The sequence below is a fragment of the Agelaius tricolor genome, unplaced genomic scaffold (genome assembly GCF_023055355.1).
Source record: "Agelaius tricolor isolate 1412-34295 unplaced genomic scaffold, bAgeTri1.0.p SCAF_16, whole genome shotgun sequence".
Classification (NCBI taxonomy): domain Eukaryota; kingdom Metazoa; phylum Chordata; class Aves; order Passeriformes; family Icteridae; genus Agelaius; species Agelaius tricolor.
Genome location: NW_027269276.1, coordinates 14,713,463 through 14,736,245, shown reverse-complemented (window position 1 = coordinate 14,736,245; position 22,783 = coordinate 14,713,463). Strand labels below are relative to the sequence as shown.

Below are 22,783 nucleotides of genomic sequence, written 5' to 3'. Positions count from 1 at the left end.
ATAATCATTCACAGTTATAATGTCAAATAGGCAGCCAAGGAATTGTCCTGTAGTGCAGTACCATCTAGTGGCCCCACTGAACAGGGCTTTATTGGTCACAAGTACTGGTGCTCAGTATTAACTGCCAAATGCTGCATTTGTTGATGCTTTTTGTTATTGTTATTAAGTTTCTGAAGGAACACAAAATAAATGCAAAAAATGACATAAACACCCTACTACCTAAATTAGTAATGATGTTTAGAGGTGTCAGATGCCAATATATGGCTGTCCAAAAAAATTATAAAAATCTGTTGTGGCTTAACTCTGCACTTCTTTCTGAATAAATGCTATTTACATGCTTTGTACACATTATTTTTTGTTATTTAAAGCAAGGCAAAGACTGTCACTTTTACAATGAACTTATAATTAGCAGTGAAGTTTTGCCACACATAAGCTTTGTTCCCCTGTGCGAAATGTTAATTTCCAAATGACAGATTCCAGAACATTCTGAGTTACAAGGGACCCACAAGGATCATCAAGTCCGACTCTCAAGTGACTTAAGGCAATCACGTACAGGGATTGAACCCACAACCTTGGTGGGTTATTAGCACCTTATTGTAACCAACTGAGCTATTGTGAGCTGTAGTCCATTCTCAGCTAGATTCCTTAACAAATTAGGCAAAGCATGACTCCAAACACACAACTGCAAATGCTGGAACTGAATACTAACTACATAAAATGAAGCATTTTCGGAGTTTCCAAGGTTTTCTTTCTCCTATTTTTATGTTCAAATATCTGAAGAAGGGACTTAAATCCCAGTATCACAGCATGTATCAGGTTACATGCTGTTCTTACATAGGTCTTCCTCAGTTTCTATTAATCTGAAAGTAAATAAATAAAAATAACAGAAACTGGGATACTAACATAGGCTGTCTGCCACACTCCAAGAAAACATATGAGTAAAATATTCTACATATGTACTTAGCCCTTAACACTGAAAACTAGCAGTGTCATCAATGCATTACTTCACTACTGAATACCTGTAGCAAAGACCAGGGATGACTCCCAGCATTCAACAGCATCCAAAAATCAACATCCAAAAATGTTCTTTAAACAAAGCAGAATTGTACTTTACAAATGCCAGGTAAAATCAAATGCAATTAAAGCTTCAGTGGTACTTCACTTATACAGAAATTAACTCATGGGAAATGTGATTATTAAAGACATCATGACAGTGATAATTTTAACCTGTATTTGTGGAATGATTGGTTCAGTTGCTCCTCAGCAGAAAGGCTTCCTTCTTGGTCACTCATCTGACAGGTTTCATGAAGCTCCATCTCTGCTACAGCTCTCAGCTTTGTTTGCTCTGATAACGCTGGGAAACGCATATGGTCTGGATAACAAAGAAATTCTCTAATAGCTGATGCATAATTCAAAATAACATCTACAGTTTGATGTAATTCTGTCAGTGATGTTACATTTGGATAAGTGGCTGGTTAAGGTAAACACAATATCTTTTGACCTCATATTCATAAAGTTCTTTCACTATTCATATTTCCAATAGACTTGAGATATACAGGTCAGACAATTTATAGAAATTTGGAAATCATGAAAAGTCTTACTCCATATAAAATTTTGTCTGGCCAATGAAGAACTGACTTTCTATGGTATCATATTGGTAAGTAGTAACCCACAGTTTCTCCCTATGAAATCACTAGGGACTTTGTTTTGTATTATAGGGAGAATTGCAAGTAAATGAATCAAGTCACAAATCTTGAGGCATCAGTGGTGCTGTAACACCCTTAAGTTACCGTGAGGGTAATTCTTTGAAATAATGAGGCGAAAGAGTTCAAAGTGGTGTTAAAACAATTATGTGCAAGCAACAGTACATCCTTCAGTGGCCACATCTCACTAGCACAGTTCACAGTTTTTGCAGAGCCACATTAGTCCACAGCCTGAGTGACCTCGTGGAGTCATGCCACATTTCCAGCACCTGTCAAATGGTTCTTTCTGGAGGGCATGCAGACAATGGAAACCCATTAAAATAACCATATCTGCCAACAGGGGCAGGTTCAGAGAACAGAAATTGGCCCCACTGCACATGCAGCTGATCAATAACAGAGATTGATTCTATTCTGTGTGCTCAGTCAGCCTGCCATAAAGAGTGTCTTTAACAAGCACAGTGGGCAGGATGGCACTGCTCTGCTAGCTGGGTGCTGATGCCACATAGCACAGCCATAGCAGCTTCTCGTCATGCATCTAGACTGCATTCCCTCCTTCTGATTCCTGTGCCCTATCAGTCATCTTTTAGAGGGTGGAGAAGAAAATTATTGTAATGGAAATAATGAACAATGTTCTTTTTCATCATATCTTTCTGTGCACCTTGTAACATGGTTTATCAAAATTGATCTATAAAAATCCACAATGCCATAACACATCATGCATTTTAATTGAATCTGAAATATATGTATGCATGAATTTAAACAGATTATTTGCATGAATTAATGTGAATATATAGCATGTGTTTTTCTTTGCCTGGTATCCAGTCAATTATTACTAGCAAAAACAGATTCTAAAACTAGCTTTGCACATTTGATAAGCGCTGCTGGGGGAGGGGAAGGAAGAAAGAGTGTAATAGTGGCTGAGCTAAGGCAGCCCGAGGCATTTTTCTGCCTGCACAAGGCACAGACAGACAGAATGGATTGGGGACGCTGTTCCAACAGTATCCTTTACTCTTTTGGAAATGTGTGGCATTTGCTTTCTCCTTTTTCTCTGTATCTCCTGTGATGTTGTCAGGGAGACAGAGTCCTTGACTTGCACCCCGCAGCTGAGGCCATCCCCCTTTAGAGCAGTGCTACCCCCAAACCTTGTACCCACTGGAAGATTGAAATCTGTTCTGTGACAGGCCCCTGCACGATCTGTTTAGGTGGCATAGAATAAAAACCTCCCTGCACTGTCTCTTCAGTTAATTCGGAGGAAGCCCAAACTTCATTCTAAAAAGTGTATTCCAAAAGACTTGGCTTTATAATGTATTTATGATCAATTATATTTATATTGATATGGGTTTTTTAAAAAAATGATAGCATAAAGAGGCCCTAGGTAGCCTTTTCATAACATTGTAGTCTGTGAAGTACATTGTAAATGTATTAAATTCCCCAACAACATTTGTGAACCTCCTTTGATTTTCTCGTTCCTGCTATAAAACCTTACTGTAAATTAATCTTGAAAAGTTACATTAAATGGGCATCTTTTGTAATTAAATTAGGGTAAAATGTCTGTTGCTTTCTCATGTAATTAAAACTCCAACTGTCAATTTTAAAAGTAATCAGGGTGTCAAGAGAGGGCACAATCTAGTTATTTTAAAGGTCAGAATGGTTTTTATATTTCAATTTTTCATATTTAGTTTATTAATATTTTTACAGGACTCAGACTTCTTTCATTTCTAAATAGTTGTAATTTTAAGGTGTTTAAAGCTGGTACTGAATAGATTGGTGAAAGATGTGACTATTTTAATTACATTCTAAAAGGACATTCTCTATATAACCTTTGAGCACAACCCTGCAGTCATTGCTGAGAAAAACTCTAGCTGACTTGATAGACTGAAATTTAGAATATAACAGACACAAAAAATAAAAATAGGTCAGTAAGATATAATTGTGAGCACTCTGCGCGTTCCCGCATTATCTTTGCTAATATCCAGAAAAAGATTGTTCTGCAAATCAGCACGGCTAGTGCCTGATGTCCAAATAACCATTTGATTCACTTCACTTGTATTGGTGGTATTTAGTAATTCAATCCTTTTTCACACAGCTGTTTACAGACAGATACAATAACAAACAAGAAAAATGTGAACAGGATCACTTACTCGGGCTTTTGCCTACAGAACTTCTCAATCTATTTTTAATATTTTGGAAAGCGGAAGGAGCGTAAACGATCAGTGTTACATTTCTTATCTAAGCATTATCAGTAATACCTAGAAATCCTTTTCCTATCCTGACTTTCATTTATTAGTAACAGCAATTTGAATATTCAGCATTTTATCAGGTTAAATATTCTAAGTATAACAATAAAATATATTTAAATTTTTTTTCTCCTGATTATTTTCTCTTTCATAACAAAGAACCATAAAGGCAGCAAATACTATCTCTGGTTTAGTGCAAGAGAGAAAGTAAACACTAATTATAGCAAATAACTATTAGTGTCAAAGGATTGCAAGACATTACCAATATACACTTAAGCATTTCAGAGCAGACAGTGACCTTACCTTCATAGCCAAGGAGAAAGCATGTCAGCAAGTTAGGAGAGACCTCCTCCAGAATGGAACAAAAGGCAGAGAAAGCACCTGGGCCTTTTAAATACAGTTTATCTAGAAAATATTCAGTTCTCTTCTTGTAGCTCTCCTGGGACCAAATGTCTTTGTATTCCTCCAAGGAAAAGACTCTCTTGTAAACCAAATATGACAGCACTTTGTTCACATCCAGCTCTTCCAGTATTTTCTCTCTCTGATTGCTTGGGATTTCAGAAAGCCACTTACTCCTGTTTTCATTTTCTCTTCTGGTAGATTTTGCACAGTTGTAAAACCAAGACTTGGCTGTTCTTCCAAACATTTTGATATTGAAGTAGAAAATAGAAATTTCTGCTTCTGCATTAATTGTGCAGTATTCAGTATGCAAAATAAACATTATGTGGATGGCTAGAATGCAAATACATACTGCTGTCTCTGATTATTGTAATTCCAATGGAATAAAGAAGGCCTACATACAAATTATAAAGAAATCTAGCTCAATGCCTGCAGCCTCCTAAGAGGATTACATTACACTAATTAGCCCTTTACAACTGTTAACAGCTTCTGAACCGTAATGATGAGACTGAGAATTGCTTAGTTACTGTTACTTTTTAATTCTGTAACTGATCTTCAAAGATATCCCTTTGCAAAAAATAATTCATTCTAGAAGACAGCTGATCAAACTGAAATAATCTGTACAAGCTGGTGCAGGACATAAAATAAAGCATCCTTTGTACACTTTAATTTTATATTCCTCAGAGGCCACACTCAAACCACAGTACAAATGCCCTCCACTTCTTTTTCTTCCCTAAAATATTAGCTTTAATATGCAATGGAATTACACATTTAGAAAGCATGTTTCTATATATATTTTGTAAACCTGTATGCAAAAGGTAAAAAAAAAGGTTACAGAATAGAACCTTTTTTGTGAAGGTAAATACATAACTACTAAGAATAACAACATTTCTGCATGTCTAGATTTTTATGCCATTTCTAAGCAAAATAATTCATGTAGCGTCCATTTCCTGAGCCAGGTTTAACAGTGGAGATTACTGCAATCCCAGTGGAGGTGTTCTGCCACTGATAATCATTCATTGAGGATCACACATTACATAACCTCCCTTATGCAAATGCTCCTTAGTACATGGACTGCTCAGGCTTGTTTTCATACTTTCTGTCAACATAAATTCCCTGTATAGAAAAGCTATGAATACTTCCTGCCTCCTCCTCCTGTTTCTTAGTCTATTTTTTCTATTTCTACTGCTGCCAACTGATGATGCATCCATGGCCTTGCTTGTGTGGCCTTACCTGCACTTTTCTAAAGGGTATTTTATCTGTTGTGGAGCAAACAAAAATATTTTGCCAATCTTTTAGTCCAACGAGTTTTAGAATATTTTCTGTTCTTGTGATCCTAAGTTGCAATCACTGTATCCTCCCGTCAGGCTTCTGTTTCCAAAATTTCAAGTACTTATCAGTTAACATTAGAGTTGACCACTGACCATATCCTAATGCAGGAATTTTATTGTGCATGTGAGCATCCAGTCAGCCAGCGAGGCGTCCCGGAATTGTTTGGCAGCATTGCCTGTCACCTTGTGGTTGTTTGCAGATACAACAAGCCTCTGTGTGACATTGACATCGTGTGGAGCAAGGACCGTGGGATTGTGTTTTACTGGAAGCAATATTAATGGTCCCAGTTTACAATGTCATGGCTTATTGGCCATAGCAGATTCTCACGCTCCTGTGAACATCTCAGGTAGAGCTCCCCGTGCTCTGCACGACGTCACACACCAGAGAGGGCCCTCTGGGGGGACAGGGATGGTACAAAGCAGCTGCAATCCCACCATGAGCCATCCTAACCATGAGCCAGGAGCACAGCTAAACCAGCGTCATCTGCAGAGGGCAGAGAAAGTAGCCAACCTGTCTGGCACATCTTCTAGGTAGCCTTTGAAAGCAAGGGCTCTTTAATTCTCAAAATTCCCTCTGGTTTTGAACATCCATAGAGGTAGTAAGATTTTTTTTCTCTCTTCAAATTGTTTCTGTCTCGGAAGTTCTACTAATTAGCACCACATTATCTCAGCAGATAAAAGTTCCTGATAGAGAGTACTGGTACTCCACATATGTTAGACAGCATCCTCTGAATCAGCCTTCTCAGCCTCTACAGCTTCAGAGGGGAAGTTCTTCCATTACTTCACTAAATGCTAGAGCAAGCCCCAAGTTATATGTGTTTGAGTTCATAAGGCTCTACCCAAAGATGAGATACAGAGAATATAACCTGAATACATTTCTCAGAGTTTAATTTAAAAGACAAATCTGTGTTTATTTCATTGTGCTGACAACACTGCTTGTCATCAGTATCCTAAGCACAGTAATAAATTCTGCACAGTAGTGAATTTAAAAATTAAAATAACAGGTAACTTATCAAATTAATAATGAAATGGATTTCTAAAGGAAGCTATAGACTATGCTTTACTTTCACACCTGCCAATCCAACCTCAAAGATATACAACCTTGCTATAGTGAGGGATAGACATAGGTGTTGTTGAGTTGTACCTCTTCAGGAAAGCAAGGAAGAATTGGTGCAAATTTAAAAAGTGCATTGGTATCAGTTCGCTGAGGTATATTAACCTAAAATTTGTGAGTATACACTATAGGAGTGTCTTTGGTGCACTGAATGATTGACTTTTTTTTCTAAAGGAGTACAATGTTTGGAGCCAGAAATCTTCCCATTATTTTTGTTGGTAAAATATAACCTCAAATTTGTTCTTATAAAATCTTAAAATCACAAAGTAGATGATATAGGAAATGTATCAAGTTGCGAACAATTACAAAATTTATCTCTCTGCCTTCTCACATACCATGTAGTTATTTCCCACTCTGTAAATACAAAAATAAAATGCTAAAATTCTGATTTGGTAATTGCCAATTTGGTAATAAAAACCCACACATTTTAAAGTCTGAGTATAGATTAAAGGCAAAAATTTGAAAGTGTGTGTTGAGAAACTGAACACAGAAAAGTGAGTGTGAAGTGCAATCAAGGGAGGAAACTAGATAAATTGAAGATGCCAAGGAAGTGTTTAAAACAAAAGGATACATGGAAGTACATGGTGGATATAAAAGATTTGTGATGGAGAGCTATTCTTTTCCCAGGGTCAAGGGTCTGAGGTATTTAACTGCAATGACTTGTAAATGATGCAGCAGACTGTTGTGCTGTGCAATAGGAGATGTGAAATCCTCCCAAGCTCCGAGTCCTAACACCTGGTAACTCAAACCTCTTCAAATTATTTACCTTCGTGCTAACTTCTGCAATTTGTGCTAAGATGCTGAATAGTTTCAATCAGCCTGATTTCATACGAAATGGTGTCAGCCAGGAAGCATCCACTACAAATAAGCTCTGACAGTGTTTATTTGACATTAAAGTCAAATAAGAATGCAACCGACCAACGCGTTTTAACAATAACATTGTTTCATAAAGCGCTTAAGGAAAGACTGAATGTGGCACATGGAGCCATGGTCCAATTGACGTGGTGGTTCTCGGTCATAGGTTGGACTCGATGGTCTCAGAGGTCTTTTCCACCCCAATTGACTCTGTGGATATGGACACTTCCCAATTGCTCGCCGGCCTCGGGTAGCACGGCAGCAGCGGCTCCTAAGAGCCGTCTGCTCAATTAAAAGGAGCGATGGGAGCAGGCACGCCTCGCACGGCCCCACACGGCTCCGCCGCCGCGCCTGGGCGGGCTCCGCCGGCAGCGGGCGGGGCCGGGGCGGAGCGCGCCGGGGCCAAGATGGCGGCAGCGGCGGCCGCCGAGGCGGTGGAGCTGCGGTTGTCGCGGCAGGAGCGGGAGCTGCGCTGGCTGGCGGCCGAGGTCGGCCGGCTGAAGGAGCCGCAGGAGCTGCACTGCCCCGGCAGCGCCAGCCCCGAGCTGCAGCGGCTGCGGGCCGAGAACGAGAAGCTGCGCTACCGCCTGCTGCACCTGCGCCGCAGCCTGGCGGCCGAGCTGGGCCGGGCGGCGCCGGCGCAGCCCCCGGCCGGCGGAGAGGTAGCGCCGGTACCGCTCGGAGCGGGGCGGGACGGGACGGTGACCCCGGGCGGGCGGGACGGGACGGGACACGGACATTCACGGGGCCAAGCCACCTATGCCCAGCTCCCGGGAGCAGAAGCCTGTCGCGGTGTCTGCCCGCAGCCCTGGGCAGTGCTCTCTGCCCTTGTGCCAAGGCGGCGGGTTCATAGAGCCATAGAATGGTTTGTGTTGGGAAACACCCTAAAGATCATCTCGTTCCAAGCCCCTTGCCATGGGCAGGGACATCTTCCACTAGACCAGATTGATCAGAGCCTCATCCAGCCTGGCCTTGAACACTGCTAGGGAAGGGCATCCACAACATCACTGGGCAACCTGTTCAAGGTATCACACGATTGAAAGTTGCTGTGACTGCTCACTGCTCTGGTTTGACCTCCAACGGCCCCTCTGTGGCCATTTTGCTAGTGATAGTTGTAGTAGTAAAATTTGGGAAATTTTATTGAGAGGACTTTGCTTGGTGAGCTGCATTGCTGTGTCTGCAGAACATCAAAAGGATGAAGTTTAGATGTGCCATGAGAAGTCTTTGTACTGAGGACATACCTTGTTCCCTGTAATTGCCTTTTTAGCCCAGTATTATAGTGGTTTGCTTTGTTTTGATGATTGCTGGAAAAAAAGGTGAAGGTATAGTAGGGGTATACTTTGTATTCTCACTGTTTTCAGAAAGTCTCCAGTGCAAGTCCTACTGATGCAGTGAATCAAATTAAAGAGGAAAAGAAAAAGGAAAATGAAGCTGTGAACCAGCACCAGAATGATGTAAGTGGTTCTTTAATACCATGTAGTAATAGGAGTGGTTTTCATCCAGGTTCAGAAAAGGCACTCAAATCTGGAATACTTTGCTGTATTTTAAAATCCCTTTTGGGAAGAAAGCTCACTATAGCACAGTGAAAAAAACCTCACATTATTCAAGAGCTTAATCTTGCATTAGTAGGGTTACTCATACATTACTAAATCTCTACATTTTATGTAACGAAAGGATTTGGGTTATTGGAAAATAAAGGTCATGGTTTTGTGGTGCCTAAGGAGGGTGGTGGTTCATGAGCATTCATGATGGCTGAAGGGATATTGGCAGCACTGCAGTAGTACAACAGAGCTTAATAACTCACCTAAAGCTAAAATATAGGAACTTCCATGTGAACTCTCTGGCTTGAATCTGATACTTTAAATGTAGTGGCAGAGGTGAGGACTTGTTGGAGTGATCCAAATTTATCCAGGACATCTGCCAAATGCAAATTTTGGGTCAGGAATATAAGCTGCTTTCTGAGGTCCAGCTCACAGACCCATTTAGGCCCAGATTGATATAAGTGCATGGAAAATTAGAAAATCACTCTAAAATAGTCAGTAAGTTGGATGGGACTATCCTGTATATTATTATTTATAAATGCTTTACTGAATTTCAGTGTAAATTCCAGTACAGCTAAATCTGGATGAGTTGGAACCTCTGGGGATGCACCAACACTGTGAATCCTTTTATTCTCTTTGTCTCACAAATATATGTGCATGATCAAATCTATGTCTTACAGTTCCAGTGTGGGCCAAGCTTCATAGAAGACAGACTGAAGCTTTATGAAGCACTGAAAAAAGAACATGATGCTTTGCTAGCTTACAGAGCAGCCAACCAGAGCAAACCTATCAAAATTACTCTGACAGATGGGGAGACAGTTGAAGGGGAATCTTGGAAAACCACGCCATATCAATTAGCTGTAGGAATTAGGTAACCTGCACATTCAAGCTTAATTTTGCAGTGATAAAACTGTTACTATTGTTTGTCTCTTACCTTGTTATATAAAATATATCATGGTCAGTGGGTGGTGGCTCCCTTAAATTGAGTTGCTTGGAAAGCATTGGCACTTCAGCTTCATGTAGTAGAAACAGCTGGTTACAGTTCTGATGCTTGGGATTCTGTGCTGGGATCATAATGCTTCCAATTAAATCTGTGGCACTGCTGGGGATTAAGAGACATCAGAAGTTTTGTGAGTTAGCAGAATCAGTAGAACCTGTTGCAGCAGGAGCAAAGGAGCAGCCTTTCCTCCAGATCCCCAGCACGGAAAAGTGTTGAACAAAACCTCTCAAGACCTTAAGGTTCTATACCTTAAAAGCAGGCAAGTGTTTAAGCAGCCACAGAAGCAAAAGTTTATGGTCTTCAGGTGCTACAAGATGTGGATGTGGTCTCATGGGATTTAAAAATCTAAAGGCTTTTACAAATCTGAACCTAAATATTCTTGTCTCTTCTGTTTCTTTAGCCAAGTGTTGGCTTCAAATGCAGTCATAGCCAAAGTGAATGGTGAACTCTGGGATCTGGACCGTCCGCTGGAGGGAGATTGTACTCTGGAGCTGCTCACCTTTGATAATGAAGAAGCCAAAGCTGTGAGTAAACACTCTGGTTTCTGCTTGATTAAAGAAACTAATAACATAAAATTGCCTGCAGCATTAAGCTTTAAAAATCTTATATTAAAAAAACCCACAAAACTATTCAAGTAATGTATTTCCTATGATTCAACAAAGATTAGATACTAAGTGCCTGTAGTCTGAGACTGAGTAAAGTCTTTGTGTTCTTTTCATCCTTCTGTTTTACATAAACAAGTTGTTTCTCAAAGGAGTTAGCACAGAAAGCCTTGATTTGTATGTGAACTTGAAGCAGTCTGTGGTTTGGCTCAGTGCATCTGAAGATCAGATGGTAAAAGCAAAGTGAGGCAGTCTCAACTGTTTTTTAAAAGCTGTCCAATATTAGACTTGAGCCATAAATAAAATCTACACCCCCTTGTACTGGCACTGTTTATTAGATCCTTAAGTAGACATTTCTTAGTCAATTAAACTACATGTATACTTAGCAACTTGACTGAGATTTTTCTTTAATGGTATTCAGTCTGAAGCTTATGTTATCTTTATACACTGGGATTGGACTTCAGTTTTGTCAAGGAATTATTCATGTGATTAAGCTTGTTGGAGACATTTCAGGAGCCTGTCAAGGCTTTATCTTATAGCAGTAGCTCTGAAATAGTCTCAATTAATAAGTCAGAACATCAGACTGGTATTGATCTACTGTGTTGTTGGCTTCCCTCTTCTGACATTTCAGGTAATATAGTTTACAGGCCCATTAATAAATGTACTGAATGTGAACAATGGCAGCCTAATTGGCTACATTGCTTTAGATGTGATTAGTGGTGCATAGACTTCAACTGAAATTAACTTCTAAATAAACAAGGTACAGTAATTAAGTTGAAGGAATTGTGCAGAGGTAGAGTCATCCTCTTTCAGACTGAAGTATGATGGGCCTTTAGTGCTACATCTGCCATTATCTTTTCATTTTGAAGTATTCTAAATGAGTAATACAAAGTTGTTTTACTTCTCTCAAAATTTGAACAACATTGGTTCCAGTCTGTGTCCTACCTGCACGTATCTCTAGTTTGTTTTTTCTTCTTTTTAGTTACACAATGCCATTGAGCTCATGGTTTGCTCAGCTGACTTCATTTACAGGTTTATTGGCATTCAAGTGCTCACATTCTTGGAGAGGCCATGGAAGGACATTTTGGGGGCTGCTTATGCTATGGACCACCAATTGAGAATGGATTTCATTATGACATGTATATTGAAGACAGGTAAAATTACAGTGTCTTAGAACTTTAATACTCCCTATTAAAGATTAGTATTAGAGTTATTTTGTTTGTTTCTGCATGTTACAAGTATAATTCTGACTCTAATATGATTTGAAACATAGTCTTCTGTATATATGGTTCAACTGAGTGTGTGTATATATTTAAATTCAGAAACAGTGTTCAGACACCTGCTCTCTAAGTGCTGAAGCTGTTCTGTGGAAAAAATGCAAAGTGTTGGGGTTGAACTTTCTGAAGTTCCTGTGAGGCAAAGGGGATGGTTTCTTTGAAGAGTCATGCAAGTTTGGTTTCCAGGGGCCAGAGTCACTTGTAGAAAGGGCACAAATGCATGTATCTTGTCTAGGTGTTTACTACTTTTCTAATCCTTGTGCACAGCTTTGCAATTCTGTTTTTTTCCTTGCTTATCCTTCTGTAGGCAGGGGGAATACTGAATCTGCATGAGCTGATAAACTGGCTCTTGTGGCTGGGTTGAGCCTTTTTGACCCTTGGTTTGTTTTTTTTCTTAAATCATATGTATATTTTGAGCTATAGGTCTTCCAGACAGTTAATCATGTCAAAGACTGTTCCAGACATTCAAAGGAATGATTGCAATGGGTTTTTTCAGGGTGGTCCTACCTGTGTTTCTGGGTTTAGAAAATACAGCTGATTGTAAGTAACTAAGGAAAAAAATACCATGACAAATCACAACACATTCCATGTTTTTCAAATTAAACCATTAGAAAAATGGGAGTATCAAAATGATTCATTTATATTTCTTTTGCCTGTGTCTTTTTATCTAGAAGTGTATCTAGTACTGAATTCCCACTACTAGAGAACCGTTGTAAAAATATCATGAAAGAGAAGCAGCCTTTTGAAAGGTTGGAAGTCAAAAAGGAGATCCTTTTAGACATGTTTAAGGTAAATCTTTAGAGTAGCTGTGGATCTGAAGTGGGGGGTTTTTGGTGTTGTTGATTTGTTGTTTTGTTTTGTGGGGTTTTGTTTGTTTTGGTGGGTTTTTTATTTAGAAGTGTCTTTTACTGGTGCACTTGTAATATAAAAATGTAATTTTTGAAGAGAATTTTATTATCCATTTTATAAACATTTCTGACTTTTCATGCTTCCACACACAGTATAACAAGTTTAAGTGTCGTATCCTTAATGAGAAGGTGAAGACACCAACTACCACAATATACAGGTAAAGAAATATACTTGAATGGTATTATTAGATATTTTTATAGCTAATTAATTTAATTTGAGAGAAAAATTTGGGGTTTTTTTATTATAAGTTCTGAATTCCTGTGTGATTGTGATTTAGTTTGCAAATAATATTGCTACTTAGGTAGAGTGAGATTTTTTTTCTCTGCTGGGACAGATTAGGTCTCAATTTGTGGACAAATATCAAATTCAGTTTTTATTTATTCCCTGTAGTTTCAGTAGACTGTATAAATAAATTTGCCATCTCTGCCATTGTCTGGCTGCATAATGGAGAAAGCTAACTCTAGCTCAGTGTGGGGTGAAGAACCTGCTCATTCAGTTACTTGTTAGTTGGTTGGAAAATGGCAACATCATTTTCTGTTTGATGTGCATACTGTAAAATTTCCTGGCCAACTTGAACAAGTTCACATATGGAACTGTATGAATTGGCAAATGTGTTATGATGCTCTTGAAAATGGATCAATTGTGCTGAGCATTTACTGAGTGAATATTCCACTTCAGGTAGAAGGCACAGTTACATTTGAGGTGCACTGAATTTGCTGCATGGTGCATATTTATATTTACTGGCATGTTTGAATGTGTTAAACATGAACTTGTGTGCCATTAGTGAATGCATTGAAAAATGTTAGGTTGCTTGGAAATGAACACTGTTTTTGTTTGGCATATAGATGTGGTCCATTGATTGATCTCTGCAAGGGACCACATGTGAGACACACTGGAAAAATTAAGGCCCTTAAAATAGTTAAGGTAAGTTTAAATTAACTGTGCATCAAAACTGAAATAAATTGTCAGTTGATTTATTTATATATTTATTTTTCCTGAGCTGACTGTCCTAGGATTGGTCCTTTGCATTGTTTTCTTTGCTTACTGTAGAATAGTTCTTCATTTCTTTCCCAGTTCCCATTGTACAAGTAAAACTAATGACTTTAATTGTTGATCTGTGTCTGACATTTACTGATTCTTGGCTAAGACAGTAGTACCTCAGTGAAAGTTCCCAGCATGTTTTGTATCAGAGTATTAGTGTAGTAACCTGCTCATCTAGACTGATGAAGAGCACTGCAAAACTATTCTAGCTAGTGGTGAGCTGTGGAGCCAATTCTGCTGTGCACAGGAGAGAAGAGCAGCCTAAGCCCCTGTGGCAGGACTGTGCCACTGTCTCCCATCAGCACTGCACTTCACAGGACAAGGGTCCTGCTTAGTCTGACTGCAAGGGGGTGTACATGCTCTGTTCTGCAGTAAGTTCACATCAAGATACTCACTGGGCCAGAAAACAGTATTTTGACCTTGTCAGGTACAGGAGATTTTCAGGTACAGGAGATCAAGTGGACCTTAGCAGGTCTGCAAGTGCTGCTGTTAAAAAATGGCATTGCTTCCAGGGAAGCCAGAGACAGTGTTTGCAGAGGCCTCTGAATGTATGGTGTAGTTTAAGTTACTCACAGATCCTGCTTTTGGTAACCTTATTAGTCTGAGCTCTTTGGAACATTCATCATTGTGGCTTTTCCCGACTTCCAAACTGAAGTGTATGGAACCCTTGAGTTCCAGGGATTGACTGGGTAGAGGGTTAAAACTGCTCAGGTTTAACTGTGAGAGTTAGGCTTGGTTTGCCTTTCTAGCTTTCCTACTGGATTATGTTTTCAACGTAAACAACTCCTGCCTTTTTAAAAGCCATAACGTGAAATAATAAAATATGCCATGATGTGAGTTAAAACAAGGTACCTAAGCAGAATAAAATAGGATTTGACTTGTCACTTCTGCTTGTCTTCTGTATTAGTATGCTGACTAAAAGGCACTGCAAGTCTCTTTGTATTACACACAAAAGCTGAAGGACTGCATATAATTCTTTTCCCAAGGAAAAATACAATAATGTTGGAATGGGTTAGTGTTTATCCCTCTTTCCCTGATATTATATAATAAGTATGGGTTTTGTATGTCAGAGTTCCTCTACATACTGGGAAGGAAAATCTGACATGGAAACTCTGCAGAGAATATATGGAATATCCTTTCCTGATAACAAAATGATGAAGGAATGGGAAAAAATCCAGGAAGAAGCCAAAAACCGGGATCATAGGAAAATTGGAAAGGTACACTGTTCCACTGTCTACTTCTTTTATATTTCTATTGTAGAATTTATTCTCTTCCCTTGTATTTTAGTTTTGGTTTGGTTTTTTTGTTGTTGTTTTCTGACAGTTTTAAGGGGAGCCAGTTGTGCTTCTTGATGTCACTTAGATTTTAAAATTTTAGTTCAACAAGCTCATCACTTGCATATGAGCATTAAACTAATGTTGGGAAGAAGTTAATGGCTGTAGTCCCTTAGTTTAAGGATGTAAACCTTAAACCTATTAATGTAGAGTCTTTGCCAGATCCTACCTAACCCCTCTGTTTTTCACAGAAGAGAATTTATTTGGAAATTGTGTAAATAACAAGGTTTGGTCATTCTTTATAAGAGGTGTAAATTTGGGGAAATGTGTGTTTACATGGTCAAAGAATCAAATGGAATTTGGTGTTTTTACGAATCTCTAAGAGTAAGAACTGCAGATGAATTAACTGGTCTTGCTGAACACTTGCAGACCATAAATCATCTTGTTGCTGTAATATTCCATCTTTGCAAGCAGTGTCTTGATGTGTGTGAAGTAGTTACATTCTGTGATTCTCTCTGAATTGCTATTAGAGCATTCTGGGTTTGATTTACCTAGGAGCAAGAGCTCTTCTTCTTTCATGATTTGAGTCCTGGAAGCTGCTTTTTCCTGCCTAGAGGTGCCTTTCTTTATAACACTCTGGTGGATTTCATACGGGTGAGTATGTACTGATGTTACTGATACAAGTCCTAACAACTTTATTACCATTTGTTGATCTTAAATGATAAGCCATTCATAGTGCTGAGCTAGCCACAGAAGGAAAAGTATCTATGTATGTAAACATATACAAGATTTTTACAAGGATTATACAAATTTAACCTTTTTGAAAAAAGGCAGAGTGAAGCTGTGTTTTTCCAATTGTGCCAAGTCTACATGTGCAGTAGTCCTATTGTGTCCCTGTAAATTGCCATCATAATACCACAGTTGAAAAGAATCAAGCTTTGGCTTGTCAAAAGCTCTCTCACCTTTTCAATGTTGCACTTGTTCTCTAGGGGGAGTATCGCAGGCGAAATTTTACTGAAGTTGTGTCTCCAAACGTCTTCAACAGTAAACTCTGGGAAGCTTCAGGACACTGGCAGCACTACAGTGAAAATATGTTCTCTTTTGAGATTGAGAAGGAAACCTTTGCCCTTAAACCCATGAATTGTCCAGGACATTGGTTTGTACTCTCAACTGGAAAATGTCTTATTTTATGTCATTTATCCGTTTTGGGGCTGAGGAGAAATAAAAGGAGTATTAATACACACAGTAATGTATGTTTATTATAGACTGCTAAGCCAGTGTGTCCAGAGAGCTTCTCTGACAGTGCCCCAAAGCAGACCTTTGCAGTAAGTCTGCACTGAGCTGGGTTTGTGCATGCTAATACTAGTCTGTGCCACTAGTAAATAGCAATTCTGTGGGATAGAGGTGGGCATCAGATGTGGTGTTCCAAGAAGGGGATGGATTAACCTGTCTTGATTTACTCTTGCAGTGTTTTTTTTCTCAGTGATCTTTAGCAGTACACTGAGTGGTGTGCTTCTTGTGTTTGCCTGTCTTTCAGGATGTAGACACTCTGAATGAGTAAATACTTAAAAATGTGATCACTGTCTGTACTGAGCTTTGTTTATTTCTGTGTTGTCCTAAATCTCCTGGGATTAGAGGGATAAAAGGAAGGTTCTTCTGTGTTCCTTTCAGCTTGATGTTTGCCCATCGTCCCAGATCCTGGAGGGAGCTGCCTCTTAGACTTGCAGATTTTGGAGTTCTTCACCGAAATGAGCTCTCAGGCACTTTGAGTGGCTTGACTCGTGTAAGGCGCTTCCAACAAGATGATGCTCACATCTTTTGCACAATGGAACAGGTAAAAAAAAGGCACCTTCTACATCCCCACCGGTCAACCAAAAAAACCCTTCCCTCTCCCAGTGCAAACTAACAGTAAAAAAGAAAAAAAATCCCTGAAGTATTTCAACTCTTGATTCTTCCATTGTACAGCATAAAGCTGCTTTTGATAGATTTTTCCTACGTGCTTCGTTTTATTTAGAAAGATGCATTTGGGCAGTTAAACCCCAGAAAGTAAGATTTGTTGCATTTTCCATCTCCCTCTACAAAAAAAAAAAAGCAGTTGATCCCATTGTTTTCTATAGTAATGCTGAATAAAACCGTAATTTTGTCAGTAATGCCATAGATTTTAGTGGAACTCCATGTAAAAATGGATTTACTTTAATTCAGGATACAATTTGTCTCCAGAACCTCATGCTTAACAAAAATACCACTTTTCTTGCCATGTTTTGAAGCCACAACACCTCAGATCTTTCTTTGCCCATTAAATGGATTTGGGTTCCTTGGATGTAATTTTCGAGTGATTTTTAATTCTTTATGTTCTTGTTATGAGGAATTGAGTAGATTCAATTACATTTTTATATAATTCAATTTTAACCTATTTAATATGTTTTATGTTTAAGATTGAAGAGGAAATTAGGGAGTGTCTTGATTTCTTGAAGTCAGTGTATGCTGTCTTTGGCTTTACCTTCCAACTACATCTTTCTACAAGACCAGACAATTATCTTGGAGATTTAGAGATCTGGGATCATGCAGAAAAGGTAATTAATTTAAAAGCAAACAAACAAGCCCCTTAATATATGTACTTGCAGAGATAGATATTTAACTGAGTCCTTCCATGCTGCATGATGAAATTGATTAAATCACATGCTAAATACTACCCTTGGTGGAAATTCTTGTAGGAAAACATCACATTAAATCTGAAGTTTCTATAGAAAATCAGAACTTTCAGATTCTTACTTAGCCCCTTATCTTGAACTAGTTAAATTTCTATTAATCTTTTTTTCTGATTAATCATTATATTTATACAAGGAACTATTTCCAGATTATTTATCATAAACGAGCAAATGCTTGAACAATAGAGGTTGTGCTGCCTTTTGACTCCTTTTGAATTTCAAAGGCAATTGCTTTGACTTGCAGTAATGAGATGCCCTTCTATACTTTTTATTAATTCCTCTCTCATTATTATGATTAGCAACTTCAGAACAGCTTGAATAACTTTGGAGAGCAATGGAGTTTGAATCCAGGAGATGGAGCATTTTATGGTCCTAAGGTTAGTGACTCAGCATTTCAGTATAACTTTGGGATGGACAGAAATGCAGATGTACTGCAGGCAAACTATATTTAGTAACTGTGTAATTTTGCTTCACAGATTGATATTAAAATCAAAGATGCCATTGGTAGGTACCATCAATGTGCTACCATCCAGCTTGACTTCCAGCTACCCATTCGGTTCAACCTTACTTATGTTGGGTGAGTGGTTCAGCTGAATATCTTCCTTTTTAAAATGAAATTGAACAATAGCTTCCATTATCTGTAATTCCCATTATGTACTAATGCTATATTGCTCATTTAACAAATGATTAGCTTGTAAATCAGTCAGCTGCTAGGCAGAGCAAACAGCCCCAGTGGGTAGAGGAGCGAGTCATGAACTTGAAGATATTTTCTCAATGTAATGATAGCTCACTTATATTGCAAATGCAGGAAAATCTTATTTTCTGTCTTGTCTGCCAGTTTTGAAGACAATCAATCATAAGTAATGCTAAAAACCCCTCAGCTGAGTCAGTTTTCTTTTTCAGTTTAGTCATTGTGTCTCCTTGGAAGACACAGCACACAAATTGAAACATACCCTAAGGAGCACGTATGTCTGTACTAAGTGGTTCTTTATTTTTATCAGATTAAATTAGTTAACTTTGAACATAAACCAAGTGCAAACAGCTTTTAGTGAAAATCTGGCTGGTTTCCAGCTAGGCCCACTGAGGAAATTAATTTTAGTGCCACATTGACTTGAATACTCATTTTCTGGGTTGTATTTTTGCAAATCTGTGTTTGATTTTTGCATTTTTTTGAAGATGGGGAAGATAGATAAGAATTTGTAATTTTTTGGTCCTGTGGTATATATATTCTGCTGTAGATGTTACAGTTTTTATGGTAGGTGATAATATTATTATGAACTGGCTTTTTTTTAAAGCCAGTTTTTTTAAATTTCAGGATTGTAATTTAAGTGAAGCAATGAAAAGTAAGGGCAGGTAATTTCCTGTGCAACAAAATAAAAGCAAGTCCTAATGGAAAGAGAGTGCAAGGCAGAGCATAAAATATTAAAATGCACAAAAATGGTGCTGAGTCAGTCAAGTGTCTTCTCAGGTTTAAGAGTGTGTCTCTGCCACTAGCTGCAGGCATGATTATTCTAAATTAGAATTTCTTTAAAAGCCCAGCTGACTTGAAGTACATTTTTAATAAAACCAGTAGGCTTTTCATAAGTATAACTAAAATTTATCTTCATGTTAAAAGAAGAATCAAAAATATTAGTAAGATTACATGTGTGGAGAGAGCTAAGATAACTTTATTTTTAAACAAAAACCTTCTTTTTTTTTTTTTTTAGTAAGGATGGCGATGACAAGAAAAGGCCAGTGATTATTCACAGAGCTATTTTGGGATCTGTGGAGAGAATGATAGCTATTCTAGCAGAAAATTATGGAGGAAAATGGTATGTGGAAATCTAAGACTTTACCAATTCTAACAAACGGAATTCTAAGAAGACTTGAACAAAGTAGCAACTGTATATCCTTCCTATTGTCCCATATATTATAATGCAAAAATAATATCCCTAAAATTTTCTCAAAATTAGTAAGATTACAAGAAAAGTCTGGCTTTCTGGTCTGAGTTGTATGATATCCATACAATTTCATGAGACTGCAGAAAAAAAGAAAAAATAATGCAAAAATAGGAATTGTAATTGAATGTGTAATTATTCTGCATTATCCTGCATTAATCTTGTTCCTTTTTTCTTAAAAATAATGCTTGTGTACCAGGAGGATGTCAGATGTATGTAAAGCAATTATTTGTGTGTACACAGGCATTAAGGAATTGTAATATGTGAAATATTTTTGTACTTCTAAGATTGATCATTTTATCTTGGATAAGATCTGGAAGTATTTCTTCGTGAATGTATTTTAATTACTAAGGAAGAGTTAATTCTTATTTTCAGTCACCTGACTGTCTATCTTCACTGTAAAGTAATAGATAAAAGTGAAAATTATGCAGAAAAAAATTCTGTTTAAAGTTGTCAAGTCACCTGGGAAGAAAACAGAAGGTCCAACTTCCCCATATGTCATTTTACTGGAATCTATTTGCTATTTTGTGTGAGCTTGAAACGAGGGAGATAATACACTATCCAACATCCTTAGCTAAAGTAAATAATTGTGTACAGAAATGATTGTTGTGGAACGTGACTGTGGCTGTGAGTGGAAATGTAAAATGCACCTTTGTTTCCTGTCTGTGCTGTGCTGGCCAGGCCGTTCTGGCTGTCTCCACGGCAGGTGATGGTTGTGCCCGTGGGCCCCAGCTCGGAGCAATACGCCCAGCAGGTGAGAGGACAGCTTGGCTCAGCTTCTCTCCTGGTGGCAGCAGGCACATTTCAGAGATGCTTTGTGCTTGTCCTAGAACAGGGAATTAAAGCTTACTAACTCTGGAGACATGGTGGGGGGGAGAGGTACATTTTTCAATATAGAAGTTCCTGTCCAAAATGTGTATATGTCTGAGTAAGGGGTATGCAACTTTAAGTATTTTGGGTTCTTTAATTATGTACATACTTCTGTAATTATTCAAGGACAAAGCATCCTGGATAACAGACCTTATATAACTCATGCTTCATTACAGCACTCTCAGCTCTAAGTAGGCAGGGCCAGTTTGTTCCATTTCCCACCATCTCTATTCTTGACTACATCCCTTTTGAGCCATGGTTTTACCCCTGTCCCATGCTCTCCTTTTAATGCAAGAATAAGTGTGTTTGTTCCTACTCCTCTTTGTTCTTTCTCAGACTGAGGACATGTTTGATATACATGTTACCTTCTATTGTCTCCCAGCTGGGGTGCTGCTGTGTGTGCAGGTTTCTTCAGATAACTTCATTGAAATCCTTATAATCATCCATAAGAATGAAATTATGCATATGCATGAATTAATTATTGGGAGAGATCAATAACTGCAGCATTTACAAATGTATGTGGGAAACTATGTAGTAATACTAAGAGGGTTTTGGTTTCTTTGGGTTTTTTTTTAGGTTTGCAACCAGTTTTTTGAAGCAGGATTTATGTCAGACGTGGATCTAGATCAAAGTTGCACATTAAACAAGAAAATTAGAAATGCACAGCTGGCTCAGTATAACTTCATTTTAGGTAATTGCAGCATCTTACATTTCTGAATATCACTGAAGTTATAATGTTGGACAAAGTTTGTTCTAGGCTCATTTTCTCATGTACATTGTGCAATATTTTGTGCTATGTCTTGCAGTGGTTGGAGAAAAGGAGAAAGCAAATAATGCTGTCAATGTGCGAACCAGAGACAACAAAGTTCATGGAGAGATTTCAGTATCTTCTACTATTGAAAAACTCAAGAAATTTAAGACTTCACAAATTGCAAACGCAGAAGAAGAATTCTGATGTTACTGCTAGGAAAAAAAATATTAGCTGCCTATGTGAAATGTTTCTTTCTTCCTGCACAGCAGTGATGCTCATCTGAGAGAATTTTCAGTTAATGGATACACAAACTGAGCAAATGGAGCACTGTTGGTGCTCTAGGAAAAGCATGAGAGGACAGATGCACCTGCCAGGTCCTTTAACAATCGCATGGGTTTCCAATCTGCCTGAATTGCAGAATGCTTATTTAGAAAGTCCTACACCTCTGATGTGGTGGGTTTGCTGTGGAAATAAGTCAGGGCTGTACCATGGTGGGGATCAGGAGGCTGGGAAGGACAGGGGAGATGCTGGGGGTGCTGAGCTCCCTCAGTCATGGAGCAGGTACCTGGCTGTGATCTGGCATCCTGAGCCTGGCAGTGCACAGGTGCCTCAGGAGCAGTCTGGATTTGGTTTTTTTCTAGCTCCAGATGCTAACAAAAATTTGGGGGGGATTGAATAGCTTGATTGTTTCAGAATGAGTGTTCAGAGACTATGAATGCACTGGAGCCTTTGTTGGAAGTCTCAGTATAACAAGGCACTCATGGAGTTGGTGTGATGACTGGTTGCTGTGATGGTGGTTGCCAAGAATGCAGTTCAATTACTATAACTGTGTGTGAAGTGTTTTATTTTTTTCCCTCTGTTTGCTGTTGTTTTGGCTTTTTACTAAAACAAACAAAAAAAAAACTTTGAAAAATCTTTCTGTGTGTAATTTATGACTTTATTTGCTGGAAGTAGTTAGGATGCTGAAAAGGAGCAGAGGACAATTTTAATTTTAAAACAGTAAGCTGGACTTGAAGCTGGCCATATTTCTGTTTTGTTTATGCTTAGAAATTATTTTTAAAGCTGGTGTTGCAGGCAATTGAGCTGGATTTTTTTAGAGATTTGATTCTGACCATTTTTTTCACTTTAATATGTGAACAGGCTTAAATAGTTTTAAGCGTATTGCTCAGTTACCTAAGCTATACAGTTCTAGTTGTGATTTAAATATCACAGCCATGAAGCAGAAACTACAATT

At 38.4% G+C, this 22,783-nt stretch overlaps 1 protein-coding gene across 2 annotated transcripts; it reads left to right on the top strand.

The window, feature by feature from the left end:
• Positions 1 to 8,010: 8,010 nt before the first annotated feature.
• TARS3 (threonyl-tRNA synthetase 3) lies at positions 8,011 to 22,464 on the top strand. Of its 2 annotated transcripts, none has more exons than XM_071441670.1 (19): positions 8,011 to 8,301; positions 9,001 to 9,093; positions 9,861 to 10,051; positions 10,581 to 10,704; positions 11,815 to 11,936; positions 12,731 to 12,848; positions 13,061 to 13,125; positions 13,814 to 13,892; positions 15,080 to 15,226; positions 15,839 to 15,937; positions 16,273 to 16,439; positions 16,955 to 17,117; positions 17,719 to 17,856; positions 18,291 to 18,368; positions 18,468 to 18,568; positions 19,698 to 19,802; positions 20,610 to 20,682; positions 21,375 to 21,489; positions 21,605 to 22,464. In XM_071441670.1, exons 1-19 carry the CDS (start codon positions 8,047 to 8,049, stop codon positions 21,751 to 21,753), a joined length of 2,382 nt encoding a protein of 793 aa, XP_071297771.1. In that variant the 5' UTR covers positions 8,011 to 8,046; the 3' UTR covers positions 21,754 to 22,464. The 2 variants fall into 2 exon arrangements, with proteins under 2 accessions (XP_071297771.1, XP_071297770.1); XM_071441669.1 differs by having other exon boundaries at positions 8,011 to 8,310.
• The last annotated feature ends 319 nt before the right edge of the window (positions 22,465 to 22,783 follow it).

Coding starts and splice junctions, on each gene's coding strand:
- TARS3 (XM_071441669.1), top strand. CDS start 8,047: ATGGCGGCAGCGGCGGCCGCCGAGGCGGTGGAGCTGCGGTTGTCGCGG. Junction 8,311..9,000: donor CCGGCGGAGAGGTAGCGCCG/GTACCGCTCGGA, acceptor CACTGTTTTCAG/AAAGTCTCCAGTGCAAGTCC. Junction 20,683..21,374: donor CGGAGCAATACGCCCAGCAG/GTGAGAGGACAG, acceptor GTTTTTTTTTAG/GTTTGCAACCAGTTTTTTGA.